Source organism: Suillus bovinus (assembly GCF_016758785.1).
Source record: "Suillus bovinus strain UH-Sbo-P2 chromosome Unknown EDB93scaffold_81, whole genome shotgun sequence".
NCBI classification, from domain to species: domain Eukaryota; kingdom Fungi; phylum Basidiomycota; class Agaricomycetes; order Boletales; family Suillaceae; genus Suillus; species Suillus bovinus.
Genome location: NW_024542137.1, coordinates 68,584 through 89,723, shown reverse-complemented (window position 1 = coordinate 89,723; position 21,140 = coordinate 68,584). Strand labels below are relative to the sequence as shown.

The 21,140-nt window shown below is 45.6% G+C and overlaps 2 protein-coding genes across 2 annotated transcripts; one reads left to right on the top strand and one right to left on the bottom strand.

The window, feature by feature from the left end:
* Positions 1–1,741: 1,741 nt before the first annotated feature.
* On the top strand, positions 1,742–4,899 carry EDB93DRAFT_1242852 (uncharacterized protein; the record flags this gene model as incomplete). The annotated part of the gene is made up of 14 exons (XM_041452073.1): positions 1,742–1,954; positions 2,006–2,171; positions 2,215–2,375; positions 2,431–2,470; positions 2,504–2,624; positions 2,670–2,835; positions 2,884–3,032; positions 3,081–3,290; positions 3,393–3,478; positions 3,533–3,609; positions 3,640–3,718; positions 3,766–3,904; positions 3,957–4,627; positions 4,679–4,899. 14 exons carry the CDS (start codon positions 1,742–1,744, stop codon positions 4,897–4,899), a joined length of 2,499 nt encoding a protein of 832 aa, XP_041303131.1.
* Positions 4,900–7,665: 2,766 nt separating this feature from the next.
* On the bottom strand, positions 7,666–8,241 carry EDB93DRAFT_1174646 (uncharacterized protein). The gene has a single exon (XM_041450453.1). The coding sequence runs from the start codon at positions 8,174–8,176 to the stop codon at positions 7,802–7,804; it is 375 nt and encodes a 124-aa protein (XP_041303130.1). The 5' UTR covers positions 8,177–8,241; the 3' UTR covers positions 7,666–7,801.
* Between the last annotated feature and the right edge of the window lie 12,899 nt (positions 8,242–21,140).

Below are 21,140 nucleotides of genomic sequence, written 5' to 3'. Positions count from 1 at the left end.
GCAATTGAGTGTTCAAAAATAACGAATCTGGGGCTGTATCACTATAAGTGTGTTGCTACCGCCAATACTTAATTTGTGACTGGCTTGAATTCAACAAATATACATGATGGGCTATTTAACGAGAGGAATAATGACAATGATAACATTATCCACGCTGCCGTGGCTGAGAATATTTGTTGAGTAAATGTGCAGTTTTATGTGTCCCGAAGTGCTTGTGCACTCAGTAATGAATGCTTTTAGCCTTAAGTCCGACTATGGAGTAATGGAAGTCACACGCCTGGCCATACTCTTTCATACTCTTTCATCGACCACAAGCACCGTTATAGTCTACAATACTCAAGTCATTACACTCCTCCCTGGAATTTCTTTTTCGACTTCATGCCACCGAAGTATAAGAACGAGCAACAACATCACAATGCCCGACTGGAATCTAAGCGCAGGTGTTATGAAAGGTAAGCCTCCAAGTCTAAATTTCAGTATGACATGGATTACAATTTGTCGCATTTCACGTAGGCACAAGCTTGATGAGCGCTTGAAATCTAGGACTCATTGGCGCAAGCATCTGGGAGCTACTGTGGTGTGTATGCCATATACTATCAAATTTACATTTTACACTGACCGGATGAACCATGAGACAGGCTACCCAACATTTTCTAGCATGACTAGATTTGATATGGCTCAATCTTGGCTATCAGCCAGGCCATTCTCAATACACTGTTCTCCAGTCACAGGGCCTCATGCTTGTCCATGAAGTGGATGACGAAGGTTGGCAGGTTGTAAGGCCAACTTATGAATACATAGTATCAGAGGCGCAAGAACTTCTTTCAGAGGCTAGGGAGGTGCTTGCGGGCGCATTACATGCAGAAGGTACATGTACATGCCATCTTATCTCAAAGTCTGCAGCCACTGTTGACACAGTGGAGCTGCATTGCGATGCATGGGACGAAGTACTCTCATTGATGGATGATAGCGCAGATATGTACTTTGAAGCTCTCATGTCTGATCAGTTGGTGTGGCAGAAGGCATTAAAATTATAACTAACAGATATTAGTGTCTCTGTAACTACTCGAAATTGCCATGTCCTTACATTATGTAGAATATTGCATGTGCTATGTGCCACGTGATCGTGTTGCTGTCGCGCAGTGTCTAGACTCTAGCTACACTGCAGTGGAATCAACCTTTTTCAACACAGAAAAGGCGTGACAAAGGCGTGAAAAAGGTTGATTCTGCTGCAGTGCTATAAGTTGTTGTATGTACCACATGATCATATTCATGATTGTGCTGTCGCGCAGTGTCTATAAGCCTTGCCTCACACCATAGTTAGTAAAAAACGACACACGTTGGACAAGCTCAAGCAAGATTGGTCTATCAACGATCAGCATCAGAAAGCCCAAAGCCGTGTAGCCGAGGAGCGCAGGCTTTACCACAAACATTCTTGCTTCACTCGTACATTTTCTGGCAAGGTAGCATCTGAAACAGAATTCTTTGTAGCTGAACATGAGCCATCTTCAGTCATCTCTCACCCACCATCAGGAGCCGACATAACTATGGAAGATTTCGGGTTTTATTCACATACACACACTGACACTGAACTTATAGACTATGACATGGTGGATCCTGCATATGAGAATTTTTTGAAGGAGTCTACTGTTGGGCTGAAGAAATGTCTAGGTCAACCGGTGTATGATACCATTCTACCATATGGTATCTTAATCTAACTTCAACTCTACAGGACCACACAATGGCTCTCTGGCTTCATGAGCGCAAAAAGTATCTTCTTGAGTTGATCAGACTCGAAGGACGTGGGGACTACACATCCAGGGAAACTTGCCAAGGGCACAGCGAATGCGCATCTGAGCCTGGATATCATTGCTGGGATTGTTTTGGGACAGAGCTCTACTGTCAAGGGTGTATCGTGAACAGGCACTGCGAAAACCCTTTGCACAAGATCGAAGTATGTACCCTATTTTACATTTCTATAGTTGCGTGCTAATCACCCTTCAAGTTCTGGAATGGTTCTTTCTTCGAGGATACCACACTCAAGTATCTCAGACTCCGTGTCCAGCTTGGCCACCCAGTTGGCGAACAATGTTTCAACCATTCCCGTGCCTACAATGATGATTTTATCATTCTCGACATTAATGGTATCCATGAACTCGCCTTAGATTTTTGTTCATGAGAGTGCACTAAGTCATATCAACCAAATCCTGCAAGCTCGCTGGTATCCTGCGACCAGCATAGATCCAAAATCAGCGGCAATGTTCCATCTTCTCGAGCATTTCCACATGCTTATGTTCGAGTCCAAAGCCTCTGCCTTCGAATATTGGCAAACACTGGCATGTCTTACCGATAATACAGGCATCAAGCCATGCAAGGTAAATAGTAGCGTGTCTCGATGAAAGTGTAGTTCACTAATTACAGATTCCTTAGGATCGTTATGACAGTCTCTTGTGCATGATCAAACAATGGCGTAATCTTAAGCTTTTGAAGTGATTCGGCTGAGGTCATGACCCCGCTGGCATCAATGCGACTGAACAGGGGTCATGTGCCGTGGTTTGTCCTGCCTGCCCCCACCCAGGCAAGAACTTACCAGAAGACTGGAAAGTAGCGCTTCCGGACAAATGGTACGCGTCCACGCCCTTGCTTGATTAGCTTACTTATGCCTGCAGGTGGCTGTATGCACAATTTCTGGCCATTGATGTGAATTTCTGCTTGGCACGTAAGAATGTTTCCTTGGACAGGATTGACCCTGGTTTGAGTAGAGGATGGGCTTATTTCGTTGAGGAGACTGGGTTCAAAGGATTCCTGACCGATGTTGGGACAGTACCACAAGAGGTATGTTAACGTTTTTTTTCAATACAATTACTCAAATGTCTGGTCTAGAAAAGCACATGTGCTAGTCACAATGCCGTGAATCTTGCTGAAACGAAGAACTTGCGAGGATTGGCTGCAACTGGAGCTGGGACTGTGGATTGTTCTCGTCACAACTTCAAGCGGCCATGTGGGGTGGGTGACCTTCAGAAGGGTGAAAAGTATGTATTCGATAATATGAAAATGTTCCCGCTGATTCTTTGTAACAGGTATATCAACATGGATTACTTGTTTTTGTCGACCATGCAACATTCTGAAGATATCATCGTATTGAACGTGTCATACAATATTGCTTGTCGATGGAGCAAACACCTATGGGGCCGGATGTCAAAATACCCCTCACGCATGCACTTCACGTGTGATGGTAAAATCATGACCTTTCTTGTCCCGAAATTCCACTTGCCTGCTCACATCACTACGTGCCAGGTTACATTTTCACACAATCTTATCAAAGGAATGGGGCACACGGATGGCGAGGCTCCAGAATGAGGTTGGGCGAATATCAACCCCGTTGCTACAAGTACATGGGAGATGGGTCCTGGAGCTCGTCAAGATACACTGGATGACCATTTCGGCGACTACAATTGGAAGAAAGTTACAAACTTTGGTACATGTCATTTACTTCAGCACACCCAACATAAATAACCAAGAAAATCTTTAGGTGTTAGTTTGCTGAGCAAAATCAAGGTTGCAATTCCCGAACATGACCGACACCAACAAGATTTCGACGACTTTCATGTTACACTCATGCAAGAATGACCAGGTGAGGTAGCAGGGTGGAAAGAAGCTATCAAAAACTGGGAGGCCGACACATCCAACAAAAATCCCTTCGAGACAACAACCATCAGTAAGTGTGAATTTGCACTATCTATTACGTTCACTGATCATATATAGCCTTGACGCAGGCTGCTGTGCGCCTGAGACTCTCACAACAGGAAGCCGAAGACCTTGAAAGAGGTTTTAACAAATCACTACACACGGAGGTGTTACACAGCATACTCATTTCGTCAGGAATGGACCTCAAGGAACAACAGTAAGTTTTTCAACGTATTTTATTTGGCATTTTCTAATAAAATAATCTACAGATTTCGGCTGCAGCAAGATCACAATGCCCTGAGTAGCCATCCAACAGACTTGCAGCGGATGAAGCTGCAAGAGCGTTTGAATGCACTGCTGTGCAAGATAGATCAGTGGTGCAATGTCCAATTACTCTACATGCCCGCTGTCAGTCGCTTGCGTGCATCTGAAATGGTAGGTGCACAATCAGCTCACGAGGAGAAGGCCTACGAAGTCAAGCTTTGGCTACCATCAAAGCTGAAGGAGGCAGCCGAGATGTCGTGTGATGAGCAGCTTTGTGAATATGAGTGGGAATTGCGACGTGCACAGGCACACGAAGCTCTCAATGACATTTGCCAGCAACTCCGTCTTCACGCACATCTCTACAAGTTCAAGGACACTTACATTCGGGGGCAACGGGCCAATACCAGGGCATCTGCCATGCTCGGAAAAGTGGAGCAGACCATTGGGACAGCTGCTGCTCGGTATCGTAGGGCCTGGGTGGCAGTCAAGACGCTGTCAACGGTGCTGGACAGACCGGATTGGGAGGTAGAATTGCCTCAGCTGCTGGCGGCTGATGTTTGCGGGATGTCAGAGGGAGATATTGGCCAATCCGAGGGAAACCACACACTTTTGTGGATATGGAAGGCTCGTGGGGTGGCTGCAATTGGAGAAGATGGCGAGGCTGTTTTATCAGAAGGTAAGCATTTGCATGATTGGTTGTACGGAGCTATCCTTACGCATGTGGTAGCTTTGCGTATCAAATGGTGCAAATCAAGGGCGCGCGCCAATTGTTGGGATGAAGAAGTCGAACTCCTTCAAGAGGAGATGCGGCATGTAGTCAGCTTTCTTTCGTGGCACGCAGGGTGGTGGGAGGAGCAAGCAAGCTGGAGGATGGCACTAGCCACACCCGAACAGGAGGGTGTCCGTGGATATGCAAGGCACCAGGCTGCTCTTCGGAGGGCCATGTGAGACAGATTTCAGGAGATGTGGAGTGTTGTGCCAGCCCTTCTCCAGTCCCCATCACCTGCTATGGAATCCCCCGCATCATAGTAGAGCTTTTTTGATGTTTTCTGTCTAGTGTATGTTAGCTAAATATAGCAATTTTCATTTTGTTGGTTCCTGGTACTGTGAACAGTGGAGAGGCACCCAAGCACAACAACAGACAGAAGCACCAACAAGACAGAGAAGCACCAATGATGGAATCAGGCTCTAAGATCAGGAACTGAGATCTTTCAGTACTGTAAACGGTGGAGAGGCACCAAAACAATTGGGCTCACAAGAATAGCAGAAGGGGCCTTATGTCAGCTTTGTGTCTATATTGATGGGCAGGTGGTGCTCTCTAGCTTGATGCTTCACAGTACTCTCTGGCTTGATGCTTCACTGTCAATGGTTTAGAGTCATTTGTGCATCAAGGTGTGTGTCTAATCTCATACTTTGAAGCTTCAATACTACAGGTACAGGTGAGTGGTGACGAACATGTACTGATCCTGAGTTTCAGCCTCTGCAGCCGTATTGGCTGTCTCTTTCTGCCCCTTTTTGTCCTTCCGCCTCTGCTGGTTGGGACCTTGCCCTTACTTGCCGCCACCCTTCCTCCAGCAATCTGTCTTATAATGCCCCTTCCTGTCGCAATTGAAGCACGTGACGTCCAGATCAGCTTTGGAGCTCGAGGACGAAGGCTTCCTGCCCCTTCCCTTGGTCTCTTTGGTGGATAGTGCCAAGTCCTTGGACTTTTTGGAGGGGCAGCAGTCTGTGAGGAGGCGGTGCTCATACTCTTTGGTGACAATGCTAGTGCTGCCGCAGTCCGGTTCTGAACTTCAGTTTGGACCTGAATGCTTCCGTACCGGACTGTGGGTTCGGTCCTAGGTTCAACATAATATAAGGACCGAACCGATTATTAGGTTCGGCGTTCGGCTGCTGCCTGAATACTGTGAACCCGTTCAAACCCGTTCAAACCCATCCGAACGTGTTCTCAGATTCTTTGCATGATCCACCAGTATCTGCTCTGATCTTCTGGCAACAGGCATGTCAATCGATCTCGGGACAATCAACAGCGGGTCTGACTTCGCAGCCAAAACACCCAACACATTTCCATTGGCAACATCTGACTTCCTTGGTAATCCACTCAATGTTCTGGTAAGCCCAATGTTAATCAAATGTTAATCTTTATTCAGACTATAATGTCTTTTATGTTCAGAACATATCCTCCGGTTTCTCGTTCCGGTACCTCAAGCTTCAACATCAAGTAATTGCATGGCAACAGTATGTTCAAGGTGCGTCTTTTTTTTTGATCTCTTATCACAAGTTTTAGTATAGACAAGCTGCTAACTACAGGTTCAATCCCCACCCTCCTTGCTGCACAAATGTTGTGCGCACTTGGATCTGATGGCCAACTCAAAGCGACAAGGGCATGGAACACCTGCAGACTGTTTTCGACAAATACTATCACCAACATTCCTTGCCGGACGCAGAGCCTGCTGTTGTGGCCCCTTCCTCTCTTTCACGCCAAGGCTCGTACGGCCACAGTTGGATGTGTGACACTGTTAAATCCCGTGTTGCGAGTGACACTGCAAGCCGAAGGCCTCGTCAAGAACTCGAGGACTACCTGGCTTCCCCGCTCGAGGACATCGAGAACGTAGTAGCTTGGTGGGGTGTGAGTGTTTTTTTTTGATTCATTATTCCTTACAAGTTGACATAAATGTTCTTAGCATCATTCAATTCAATATCCTACCATCTCTCGCATTGCTAAGGACTACTTAGCTATTCAAGGCTCCGCTGTTGCATCTGAACGAGCTTTTTCAAGCGGCAGGATCAACAGTACTTCACACCGCAACTGTTTGCTGCCATCGACTTTCGAGGCCCTTCAACTATTGAAGAGTGGGTATCGTCAGGGCCATATTTCCACGACGGCTCAAGCTGAGTTTGCCACAGCTCGTGAATGCTTTGTCGTGGATATGGTGTAGTTAGTAGTTACTCATCGATTTTTTCATGTTGCACTCAAATTTTTTTGAAATTGATATTATTGCGTTCAGACGTTTGAACACGTTCTGAACTCGAACCGAATGTTTGCGAATGCTGTTCATAAGGGTCCGGTCCAGTGTTCGCTCTCCTTGCCTGAACCAGGACCCAAGGTTCGGTTCTAGGTTCGACAAAACACCGTCAAGAACCGGACCGAACCGGACCGCGGCAGCACTAGACAATGCTGATCAGTTCATAGGACGTCAGCGGGGTCTTAACAATCTTTGCTGTGGCATTGATCGATGAGAGGAGGGGGCGATACAATTCAGGAAGGGAGCCAAGTATGATGGCATGGAAGTCGGTATCGAGGATGGCTGCGCCCATGCCTGCTAGCAACTCCCGCAAATGTAGGAGTTCTGCAAAATGGGCTTTGATATCACCTGATTCTTTGCACCTCGTTTCCTGCAGGCATCTGCGCAGGTCAATCTGCACGAGTTCTGTTTTGCCTTCGTGGATCTGGCAGATCTCTGCCCAGACTTCGCACGTGGCCTCGAACTTTTGGACCCTCAACAGGAGGTGATCCGATATTGTGCAGAATATCTGCTGTTTTACTAGTGAGTTCTTTTGCAGATACTCATCAAGTTTCTTATCCAGCTTGTCAATCTCATTTTGGGTGAGCTCACCTAGCTCATCCCCCCTCCGACACGTCACGTGACCTCCTGCCGGCATCCAAAAAAGGCTATGACGGTTTATTTTCTTGTTCTCTCAAGTCTCTCTGAGTTGATTCTTGAACACTATTAATATTAATGTAATATGTATTAAGTATATAGTATGTGACAATGGCGATGAATAAAGAGATATATGTACTGTACTAGCTAGAGGGATTAAGTGGTTATTAGAGTGATTATGAATGTGGTCACTGGGATGATGAACAAGCACGATAAAACATAGCGCCGGTGGTACCTTTTTCCCAGGTTGTTGGGCTCCGCAATCGAGACGAGTTTTCTCGTCGTTCTCGACCGAGACAATTATCTGCCAGACGGAGGAATGATGAGCCATTGCATTCGAGAACGGTAAGCATTCTAAAGTCATTAAATTGAATTTGATACTTAAGGCCATCACAGAAATCACGGATGTTCTTGACATGTGTGAGCATGCGTTCCTGGAATGTCCTGGTGTCGAGCTGTTGACAGAACGTATCCACAAGGTCATCTTCCACACCATCACCAACTTCGTCGCCTGATTCCATTTCCCCCTCATTCACTGGTTCCAGTGGCACAGGAACAGGCATTGCAGCAGTGGCAGGCGGCGGCGGACAGGAATTGAGGGGGACGAGCAATGGATGTGTCCAAAATGGTATTGTGGGGTTCCGTTGCACCTCGAGGAAAAAGGTAAGCGGCACAGGGTGTACACTTTGTACCAGATGCTTACAAATGAGAAACCGAGTTTTAACAAAATCACGTGACGTGTCGGAGGGGGGATGAGCTGGGAGAGCTTTTTGGGTGGGTGTCGAACCATCTGCCTTCAGCAGCTGGCCCGTCATCTCGTCAAGGAGGAAGGGTATTGGCTCGACTGCACAACCGTCCGCATATTGCATCAAACCTCGAGCGCCTATCGCCGTCATTGTTCTTTCCTTGTAGGTGATCCAATTTGTGCCGTCTTCAGCTAACTTTGGGACATTGAACAGACTTGACGTGGTACTGGGGAGTGTATTATCGTTGGCCATGGCAGGGCTCATAACCTCTAGAGATTAGAGGTAGAGCGGGATAGAAAAGATCTAACAGGTAAGAATAAGTCTCAGTCTCTGGAAAGAACTCATATTGACGAAGTGTGTACCTAACAGGTAAGAATAACTATGCTAAGTCAGTTAAGTGTAACAATAATGGTAAAGGTATAGACTCACGTCTCAGTCTCTGGAAAGAACTGAGACGCTCGTAACGGTTGGGCACTAGTATTTATACGGTAAGCGCTCTCGATTATTTTGAAGGTAAAAATTTACTTTGGACCATTTCGGTCCCGACGTCAACAGCTCCTTCTCCGTTCCTCCCTCCCCCGACATATCCCTTGCGCTCGTACCTGCTATTTGGCATCCCGAGTCTCTCCGTGCTCGGTATCTTCGGACGACGTCAATACGATCTGCACCGAAGTTCAAGTTGGTGCGTTTTTTTTTGCAAGGTTAACGTTGACAGCAACGCCGGGCCTGCGCTTTCAAGATCTCGTAAATATTAACCACTACCCAGGCTCATAGGGTAGTGGGAATATAAATGGGTAAAAAAGTGATCTCGTGATGTCCTGATGTCGATGGATGGCCCTTGTAATTATAACAAGGAATAGCTGATATATTGATTACATTGACTATCACTATAGAGTACCGTATGAAACAGATAACTTCGTCTTGTGCAAACTACGTCTGAAATACACTTTGAAACATCATAACTTGAATAAATACCATGGGGGATCCTCGGCCAAACTTCTCCATGCAGAATACTCGGCAAGCATCTCCCTACACAATACTGCTAGTTGGTACATATACATACTCCTGGAAGGCAAGTGAATCTATGCTGATTTCTTTGGCGTGATATGCTCGAACGCTAAGAATGAGGCGTGGTCCCAGCACAAACATCTGCACGCCCACTACAATTTCAAAAGCACCAGCGAGTATCGAAGCTCCCTTAGAGTATGAATTCTATAGAAATGATAGGTAGTAATTACAAGGAAATGTCAGCGACAGGTCAGCGCACCTCGAGTCCTGGGGAGAGAAGCGCGAGCTGGAGGCAAGAGACACCAACAAAGCTAGCATATGCGGAACTTGAGCATAAATTATAAGCACATTCACATTACAAGCTCACCTGGCGAAGTAAAGCACGTGAGATTTTATCAGCACTCTGAAACCGTCCTTGATGGTCGATCCTGAAGATGAACCGATTCGTCGCAGGTCACGGAAATGTTTCACAGCACTCCAGACTGAAAGAAACAGTGCGAGGACCTCCCAAAGAGTGTAGAGCATCCAAAACATTGAAAATAGAAGCTGGGCATCCCCTTCATATTCATAACCGCACATATGGGTGCCAGAGAGTATTAACTCCTCTGTATCCGTCCAATGAGCTATGTTCTTCGGGTTAAAAAGTAAAGCATACCCGCTACAATATCCCTGAGCACTATTGACACGATTACCACATAGGCGATGTTAACAGCCAAGAAGATAATAACGAGGAAGATGAGAATAATTCTCAACTGATACATGGCATGCAAGCGAGCGATCATGATGACTTGCATCGTGTTTCAGTCGAGTCAATATCACTGAGGTATTGCTCTGGGCAACTGACTCACCACCTAGCACGGCAGTCACGACCATATATGTCACATTTGTTAGGTAGTCCATCATATTGCCTGAAATACCCAATTAATGATCACCCTGGTACTAGGATCAAACACTCGGACTCACACCTATTGAGTCATGATGTCGAGCCCACTTGAAGATAAATGGTCAGATTCCTACTCACCCCTACAAATGAGTGTATTCATTGGATGGAAATGATGGTTACTGGATAGTACTCACTGCATCTGTCATCGAGACGAATGTCATACTTACTGTGCGTTGCTAGTCAGAAGCATCAAACATAGCACATATGAAACATACGCAGAGTAACAATACTAATCGTCAGAGATGACTTATTAGCACAGTGCCAATTTGTTGGTTTCGACACATACATAGAATATGGTATTCCGATATAGCGTATCTAGAATATTTTGGAGTCAGCACAGCTACCAATCACGCCATAACATGAGGTACGAACAACTAGGTATAGCACAGTCATGAGAGACCAGCGTTGCTTCTGTCGCAATTTCATTGTATTCTTCTGTCATTATTCTGATATGGGACTGTCACTCACCCATATCAGTTCAGTCTATGACACCATTCTTAGCAAGTTGGCTGCTCCAGCAATAGCACCGACCCACCTCTTGTCCAAATGTTAATCCTGGAATGTCATGAGAGCATCAGCACATTTCGAACACTGCCTTGCTCACCCCAATCGTATACCACAACGAGTCCTCCAGCAACTGCGACATAAGCCAATGTTAGATCGAGACATGGGCTTCACCAACTGATGGACGAACCACTCCAATAGTTGTAAGTAAGATACGAATTGATTATAGGCCACCAGCTGGGATCGTTTGAGATCAGGGCCATATTCGAGGGATGGATGTGAGTGAGCAGGGGATGTTGAGGGTCATAGTAACGATCCAATGTTCGTGCTAGATATACTGTCGTTCAGCGCTTGTATCACCAAAATCGGCACAGTGATGGTGATGGATGTTTCCACCTCCTAATCGGTGCCAAGGCCCTTGAATCAGTGCTGATGTCGTGGGCAGTTCTGGCAGAACCTGGCACTGTGGCAGAAACATGTTCTTCCTGTGTGGCAGATGCCAGAATCACGTGGTTGAACGTTTATTCCTGACGACCACTCAACAGCATCCGAGTTCAGGCCAGGCGACACTGTGCTATTCGTGCATGAGACTAATCAGAGATTTCGATATACATATCTGCAGCTCACCAGTCCTCTGATGGCCAACTAGTAGGACTGTAATATTGCGGTCATGCATGTTTTTATTATGGTGTACCCCCAGTAGGATCACGGATAGAACATACATGCTACTGCTGACGTGAACGCACTGCGGCACCGCTCGTGATAGCTGATATGTGGATTCGCTTAAGGCCCTGCCATGCACTGCCACTAGCGCTTGCCGTTGATAGAACATGCATCCGGGCGTGCGCGTGAGGCTTTGAGGCGCGCACTGCCGCTTAAAACTGTTGTCCAAGAGCCTGAGCTATACATGGTAGTGCGTGGAATCCAAGCAGATATTTCAATTTCCGCTTTGAGAAGTCGTTGTTCTTCCTCACTCATATCCTGTGCTGTTTCGTTCCGCATGTCACGGGTCACCCACAAGTTCGAGCTGTCTGAGTCGTTATTGGTCATTCCAACGGCCCACGAGTGGGAGACATGGCACATTCCAACGACCCTTTCGAATAGCATCACCATCTCCCTTCATCTTCGCGTTCAAACAAACGCTAGTTCGGGAGTTACTCTGCGGAACCCTTGTACTATCAGACTGTCAGCTGTCTAAAGTGCTCCACGCTATTTCTAGCTCCCCTCGCTTTCTATTCGTTCAGTCCAGATGACGCCATGGTGTTGAAGGAATGTTTTCTAGCAAGGCCATAGCATCACCAGTCATCTGTCCTTGTACAACCACTCTCACTTCTCCTCATACGTCCTTAGACGGACGATTCCAAAGTATTCCGCGCGCGCAGAATTTCTGGTCTATCAGCTAGACACGCTACATCAGCAGATAATCACGTGAAGCAATGCATCGTCTTGCAAGTGCTCAATCGATCATCTGCTGGCCAAGGGTCGGTCTCAATGATAGCCACATGTATGTACTTATCTCGTATGGTGCTTTACTGATGCTTTACTCGGTCGTGCTTAGCAGGATGGGCTCCAACAAATCTTGCAAGGACGCAAACCCGACACATTGTTTGCAGTCGCATGCGCGCATCGCTACGATAGCGTGACTCCAATAATGTATGTATGTATGAACCTTCTGAATTGAAGCACCCATTCTCTAACTGTATACTCTCCGCTCAGCATACCTCATCTTCTTGCCATGCTCATTTTTGATAGGAGTATCCAGTTGAGTGATGAGTCCGTGCAATTCATTCGTCCTCCTCCGTGGCCCAGATGGATGAAAACAAACTTCAGACTAATGAGCAATCAGCTATGTGGGCTTCAGGTTTCGCGGACACATCACCATCTATATGCTCAGCGGAACTCTGCACACACGTAGAATCAGCTGCCTGGTATGCTGATTCTTCGTTGTATTTCAGTATTAGACATGAGTCATCGAGTACTGGATTGGTTGCTAGACATTCTGGATAATTTCGGCTTGCCACTTGATGCAAGTGTTGGCGAGCGGCGAGCGGTCCGTCGATTTCTAGTCACGGTAGTGACACGAAAAGAAAAGGGTTTGTCTACATACACCTCGTCTTAAACATACTTTGAAAAACCATAACTAAAATAAATACTATGACGGATCCTCGACCAATATCTCCTTCATGCAGAAAACATTTCTCTACACGGTACTGCTAGTTGGTACATGTACACGCTTCTGGAAGACGATCGAGTTCATGCTAATTTCTGCGTCGGATTCGGCCACGAGTTTGGCATGATATTCTCGAATGCTCAGGATCAAGCGCGGTCCTAGCACAAACGCCTGCACGCTAAATAAGATCTGAGCAGCACCATTAAGTATCTGATATCCCATAGAATATGGATTCTACATAAATGATTAGCAGTGGTCACACGCAGGGTTCGGCGACAGGCCGGCTCACCGCGAGCTCTGCCAGTGGAGAGTAAGTGATAAACTGGAGGAAAGAGGCCCCAAAAAAGCTAGCACGTGCAAAACTTGAGCAGAAAAGTATATCATTCACATTACAAGCTCACCTCGCAAAATAAAGCACGTGAGATTGCATCAGCACTCTGAAGCAGTCCTTGACGGTCGATCCCGTCGATAGGCCAAATCGTCGCAGGTCACGGAAGTGTTTTCCAGCAATCCAGACCGAAAGACACAGTGCGAGGACCTCCCAAACGGTGTAGAGCATCCAAAGCATTGAAAGCAGAAGGTTGACATCGCCTACATATTCATAATGGCATATATACGTGCCAGAGAGTGTCGCCTCCTCTGGTGCCCATCCAATGAGCTGTGTCCTTCAAGTCAACAAGTAAAGCTTACCCAGTACGGAATCCTTGAGCACCATTGCCGTCATTACTCCACTGGCGATGGTTACAGCCAGGAAAATAATAACAAGGAACATAAGCATCATCCTAGATCTCTGGTACATGACATGTAACCGTGCAATCATGATGACTTGCATCACGTTTCACTCGGGTCAATATCACTGAGGTATTGCAACTGGGTCACTCACCGCACAACATGACACCTATTACCACGATTGCCACATATATTGCGTAGTATATAATAACGCCTTAAACACCCAATGAGCGATCGCCTTCATGCTAGTAGCCAACAATCCGACTCACACCTATGTGTCACTATGTTGAGCCAGGTTTGTTACTGGCAGAATCTTACTCACCCCTAAAAATGAACGTATTCACTGGCATTAGATAGGAATGAGATGTTGCAGAATACTCACTGCATCTGTTAGCGAGACCAGTGTCATGGTTTCTGTGTGTCGCTGGTTATAAAAATGAAACACGGTGCATACGAGACATACCTAGGACACTCATACTGATAATGAGAGAAGGGTTATTAGTATAGCACCAACGTATTGGTCACACAATAACATACATAGAATATGGTATTCCAATATAGCGTGTCTAGAACACATTGGAGTCAGCACAACTGTCAGCCACGCCAAAGTATAAAGTGAGGTACGAACAACCAGGTACAGCACAGTTATGAGTGACCAGCGTTGCCTCTGCCCAAAATTCATTGTATTCTGTTGCTTGTCACCCGATATGGGACTCTGTCACTTACCCAGATCAGTTCAATCTATAACACCATTCTTAGCACGTTGGCTGCTCTGGGGATGACATTGACCTACCTCTTGTCCAAGTGTGAGTGCTGAAAATATCATGAGAATATCAATGGTTTAAGCACTGTCCTGCTCACCCCAATCGTAAACTACCACGAGGCCTGCGGCAACTGTGAAACCGCGAGTCGATGTTAGATCAAGACGTCACCAACTGATACGACGAACTTATCCAATAGCTAAGGAAAACATTGGAAGCGATGAACGGCCACCAACTGGGGTCATTTGAGACTATGGTCATATTTGAGGGATGGGGGGATGGGTGTATAGCGATCTAGCGTTCGGGATAGATATACTACCGCTCAGCGCTTGTACATCCAAAATCAGCACGATGATAATGTATGTTTATGCCGGCCTGAAGACCCTTGAAGTGTCGCAGTTATCTGATAGAGATGCTCAAAGTTGCCCACACACATGTCGCCCACGCCGAGCACAAAACCACACACTGCCTAGAACGTAGTTATGAGTTCCATAATATTACGTCGGAAAAACCCTAAGGCAAACCTAAGGGCCATTACAATGCCGTCAAAAGGGCCATACTTTTGCCATTGCTTACCCAATCATCACCTGGCACTTGGTTGAGTAACTTCTCGATAAAAATGATGATATAATTTCAACGCCTTGTAAGGCATTTCAAGGTTCGAAGGCAAAATAGCCTCAAAAATTTACATAAATGAATTCTTTAGGTAATAAAATCGTCCTTGAAATTGCCATAGAAATGCAGTTAAAACTTAAAAGAGCCTTGCAACATTGCAACAGTCTACGGCACGCTGCAATTTGGTTGTTATATTATTGCAAGATTCCTTGCAAAAATAGTTTCAAGAATACCTCAATGATTGCAGCCACTTTTGAAAATTTGTGACATAGGAAGGTTTGCTCTAAATTAGTTACTCATGATACTTGGAAGTTGCCAAATTTTAGGACCAGACTCCTACTGGGCGTGTGTAAGAGAGCCACAGACCAAATACGACCAAGCATTGTTTCTCAAAATCCACTGACATAATCACCGCACTATGTAATGTTCACACAACGAGGAAACTGACATCTTGCCACCTATTGCCGCGAGTGAAGCCACATTCGAAAGGTATTCCAGAGTGCTCTGGAATGCTCTAAGGTCCATAATCTGCTTTTGACTGAAGTCTTGCAAGAAGCAAAGTGTCGAAAACCCCTCAGATGTGTCAAGTTGTCAACAGTTCGATATCACACTTCACGGATTCCCCGTATGCTTTCGCGTACTTATCTTGTTTCTATAGGAACTGGTTTGGACACCTTATGATAAGCCAAATATCTGAGCCTGACACTAGCGCTCGCCAAGGGACATCAGGTGTCTCCTTATGTTTCAACATCAACGTACAACAAACAATTGGCGTCCAATTCAAAAGTCCCTTCAGAAATTTTCACTATCGCTCACGGACTGCGGTGCCTACTTACTTTGCCACGTCAACATATGACGAACGACTGGCATTCGATGCGAAAGTCCCCTCGAAAAATTTCGAGGGACAACTGGCGTCCAGAGATCGACATTCTCTAACCCTACCTTCTGCATTTGTACGACGGCAACCGTGTCAGGGCCCTTTGTCGCATTGCAATATATTGGCATGGAAGTCCAGAATAATAGCTGTCGCACTCCCGGCATAGAAAGAGACACTTTTGAGGAGTACGAGGTGAGCATTCGTTGATTCGCATCCTTTCTCTGATACTACACTTGATCGAAGTTCTATGCTTATGATTGAATTACACTACGACGAGACTGCTGCACGTACATTACGGGCATCACAGCCTGGTCCTTCTGTACCACTTACTCCGAGGACAAATGGAACTACTAACTGAGGTCGTTACGAGGAATGGGTATATGATACCAATGTTTTACGAAGCCGGAGGTAATTATGAAGGTAATTGTCCCATGTCAAAGCCCATGGTCGTAATGAAGGCTCGATCATTTTGGCTCGCAACTAAAGCTTGCCATGGGGTACTCATCTGCAGATTTGGAAGGAGCTGTTACGGCAAAGGTATTGTCGTCGCGATTGACGTCTGTCAATGCGTTGTTGTCGAGTTAACTCCGAGTCGGTTCCCACCAGTACAGCACAGGTTTTTCGTGGTCGATTGCTTCCATCTGTTTCTCATTTTGCAACGCTGATACTGATGCAAAAGACCATCAATGATATTCCATTGACCCACCCGTACCCGACCACACGGGTACGGGTACAGATACCCACGGGTTACCCGTGCTGTTGCCTACTGTTAACTTTTTTGTTATGCCAACTTGTTCGCCTTTTCCACTTATTTCAGCCCTTGCTACTAATGTATTATTTAGTGTGGCAAGAAAAATAAAATAAAAAAGTAAAATAGTAAACCGTGGCGCAAGAATGTAAACCCAACGCACAAAAATCTGCAGTCGCATGGGCAGAACGCTACGATGGTGTGACTCTGATCAACGTATTTATGCATGCAATTTCAGAATATCGTGGCCGATGCCTAATTAATAATTTTGCAGGTGCACTTCAGGCTTCCTGCAGACTTGAACTCCGGTTCTCCGATCTCCATTCCCCACCTCAGCACCACCTCATCTCCTCATTCGTGATAGAGGCACAGAGCAATCCATGAAACCGCGTGATTTATTTATTTTCCTTTTGTAAGGAATGTCACTCTGCTAGCCACGGACACCAGCTATGGAATTCCCTTTGTACCGGATCGAAGTACTACTTATGGAACTCCCTTTGTGCTCACTTACATACAAATAGTCGGTCCCTACTTTCTAGAGCTCAAGTGAATAAACTCCCCCTCACTCATTCTCTCTTGGTCCGAATCATTCCCCGTCGAACTCAATCATTCAGCCCTACACTTTTCTATGGCCTAGATGAATGAAAATGCTTCTGAGCACCAATGAGTTATCAGCGATCTGGGCTTTACGCTTCGCGGTCACTTATTTATCAACTATGCTCCAACAACAAAACACCGCAAATACATAGAATCAGTGGCTAGGAATTAAGGACTAGGGTTGGTTGCTAGACATCCCGGATAATGGGCGTACAGTTCACCGACTTCTAGTAGTGACAGAAGAAGAAATGGGTTTGTCTACATATTTTGTCTTAAATATACTTTGAAGCACCATGACTTGAATAAATACAACGAAAGATCCTCGAACAAATTCATCCACCCTGCAAAACACTCGGCAACCATTTACCTACACAGTACTGCTCGTCGGGACATGTACACGCTCCTGGAAGACAATCGAATTCATGCTAGTTTCTGCGTCGGATGCAGCCACGAGTTTGGCGTGATATTGTCGAACGCTAAGGATGAGGCAGTGGTCCCAGCACAAACTTTTGCACGACCAAGAGAATTCGAAGAGCACCAGTGAATATCAGAGCCCCCATAGAATTTGACTCCTGCAAAATTGATGAGCAGTGGTTACAAGCGGATGGCAACGATACGTCTGCCCACATTGATCACTGTAGAGAGAAGCTGTATGCAAGAGGCACCAACAACGCTAGCACGTACAGAGCTTAAGTAGAAAAAATAACCATATTCACATTACAAGCTCACTTTGCAAAGTAAAGCACGTAAGACTTTGTCAGCACTCTGAAACAGTCTCCGATGGTCAATCCTGAGGATGGGCCGAGTCGCCGCAGGTCACGAAAATGTTTCACAGCAACCCAAACTGAAAGACACAGCGCGAAGACCTCCCAAAGAGTGTAGAGCATAGAACAAATTGAATATAGAAGCTGGTCACCCCCTTCAAATTCATAAGCGCACATGTACGTGCCAGAGAATATCAATTCTTCTGGTATTCGTCCAATGAGCTATGTTCTTCAGGTCAACAAGTAAAGCATACCTGCTCCAGCATCCTCGAGCACTATTGCCGCGATTACTCCGCAGGCGATGTTGACAGCTAGGAAGATAACAACAAGGAAGACCAAAATCATCCTAGATCTCTGATACATGGCATGCAATCGAGCAATCATAATGACTTGCATCATGGTTTCAGTCGAGTCAATATCACTGAAGTATTGAAGCTGGGAAACTCACCACCCAACATGGCAATTACGACCACGCCTATCACATTCTGTGCGTAGTTCATAATATAGCCTGAAACACCTGATTAGCGATCACTCTCGTACTATAGTAAGATCAAACACTCTGACTCACACCTATCAAGTCATTATGGTGGGCCATTTGAATAGTCAGAATATCACTCACCACTGCAAATGAATTTAATCATTGAATGGGAACGAGATAGTTACAGAATACTCACTAAATTTGTCAGCGAGATCGTTGTCGTATTTGCTGTGTACTGCCAGTCAGAAGAATCGAAACACTATGATATGATACATACCCAAAATGTTGAGACTAATAATGAGATATGGGATATGAGTACAGAACCGACTTGTTGGCCACACTAACATACACAAAATATGGTATTCCAAAATAACGTATCTGGAACATTTTGGAGTCAGCACAACTTGCCAACCACACTATGGTGTAACACGAGATACGAACAGTGATATACAGCACAGTCATGAGGGACCAGCGTTGCTTCTGTCGCAAGTTCATTGTATTCTCCTGCTATTCTTTTGATATGGGACTCTGTCACTCACCCAGATCAGTTCGATCTACAACACAATTATTAGCGAGTTGACTGCTCCGAGAATAACTTTGACCTACCTCTTGTCCGAGTGTTAGTGCTGAAAATAAAAATATCATGAGAATATCAGCGGTTTTCGAACACCATCCTACTCACCCCAATCATATATCACCACGACGCCGGCGGCAACTGCGAAACCGCAAGTCCGAGTCAATGTTAGATCGAGACATCACCAAATGAAATGACGAATTCGAACCTGTCCAATAGCTGATAAAAATACACGAACTGATGATCGGCCACCAAATGGGATCATTTGAGACTACGGTCATATTTAAGGGATAGGTGTCAGCGAGTGGGTAATCTTGGGGGTGTATCAAACGATCTGGTGTTCGTGCCAGATATACTGCTGTTCAGCGCTTGTATCACTAAATCGGCATGATGGTGATGAATATTAATGCCCGCCTCACAAGGCTCTTGATGTGTTGCGACGCGAAAGCCTGTTGAACAGTTTCGATTGAATTTTGATTTACAAATCAGTTTTACCCGTTTAGTTCAAAACTCTTATACTCCGACTAATTTCGCTGTAAATACAACAACTCTCCGTTCACCAAGCTATTTATTCTCTACGGGTGCATCATCATTGAACGTTGACATCTTCCGATATCCAGAACATTCCACAACCGGTACCCGGTCTTACTACATCGAGTTCATAACACCATTCATCCAAATGAACAATCCTCTCTTGGCTCCGACCCAGTCTGCATCATATTCAAATCCACATGGAAAGATCGCATAGTCTATGTTCCGTTAGCGATCGAGCACGTTGGCACAGCTCTATCGCAATTTTTGTACCTTCAAGTTCATTATGGGACTCGATTTAGAGCCTTTTAGAGCATCTTTTTTGCAACTTCGACGGCAACGCTGCCCATCTCATTAATATTTGATAACCGGACTCCGACCCACTCCGTGCCCATTTGCACAGAATCATTCCCTTCTCATGGTGTCGTCTTCGCTGCCACGCTTTATCTGGACTGTCAACACAAGGTAAGCATTTTCTTTGAATTTTCTTATGTAGGATATGCTGGCATCTGCCAGGCTCTCACTGGCATCACGAATTATTGTCATTTATCTCTCTAGCTCGTCCCATCCCATCCGTCATTACTCTCACAATTAATTCGTTTTCGCATACGCGATTTCTCCCGTTTTTTCCGAGTCCAGTCCAAATGACAGATCTCACTGTAGCTGTGTCCTGCCGACCAGAGCTGCTGTGTCATCAGCCATCTGAGCTTCTACTGGTCTCGGTCACCTCTCCTTTTTTGTGCTCAGATAGACGATAGATTTTGAATGGATTTGATGATTGTGAAATTCATGGAGCTATCAGCCATCTTAGCTCACCACGCGTCCTTTTTTTCTAGTTCACAGAACTTTTACATCGCGTCCCATATGATATCCCGCTCAGATGGATGATGAAGTTTGCCAGGTTTTCTCGATGATCTGACGCATTATCACCCATCTGGGGTTTCACGATAATCTTGCTTCTTTTGCTTTGCTCAGGCACACGATAGAGCCAGTGTGAGATGCTTGTGATCTCCTTGCCACACGCATTCATTCATGACAGAGGCACTCTCCTCAGACGTGGGCCTGCGCTGCAGCCAGGAGTCTGGATGTTGGCTTGATCAACTCGGGTCATAATGACGTCTCTTTCAGCTTAGTTTGAAAATGGGTACTTAACCCATCCGATGAGCCGGTTCATACTCTTTGGGTAAGCTGCGAGTGGTCTGCCCGAAGAAATCTCTTACAGAAACCTTAGCTCTTGAATTTGGTGCTGATCGTGGCGTTCCGACTGTACAGCGATAATTATGAAAATCAACCTGTTGTCCAGCTAGAAAATGAAACGGCTTTCCAAAAACACATATTATTACTGTAATCCAATTGCAATTTGTGCTGTTATCTTATAGAACGGTGCCTACAATGAATTGTTGATCGTGTTAAGCACCTGGAGAAAAAGATCAGTAAATTTTCAAATGAACGCCGAGTTAAATGATAAGTCAGAGAACCGAG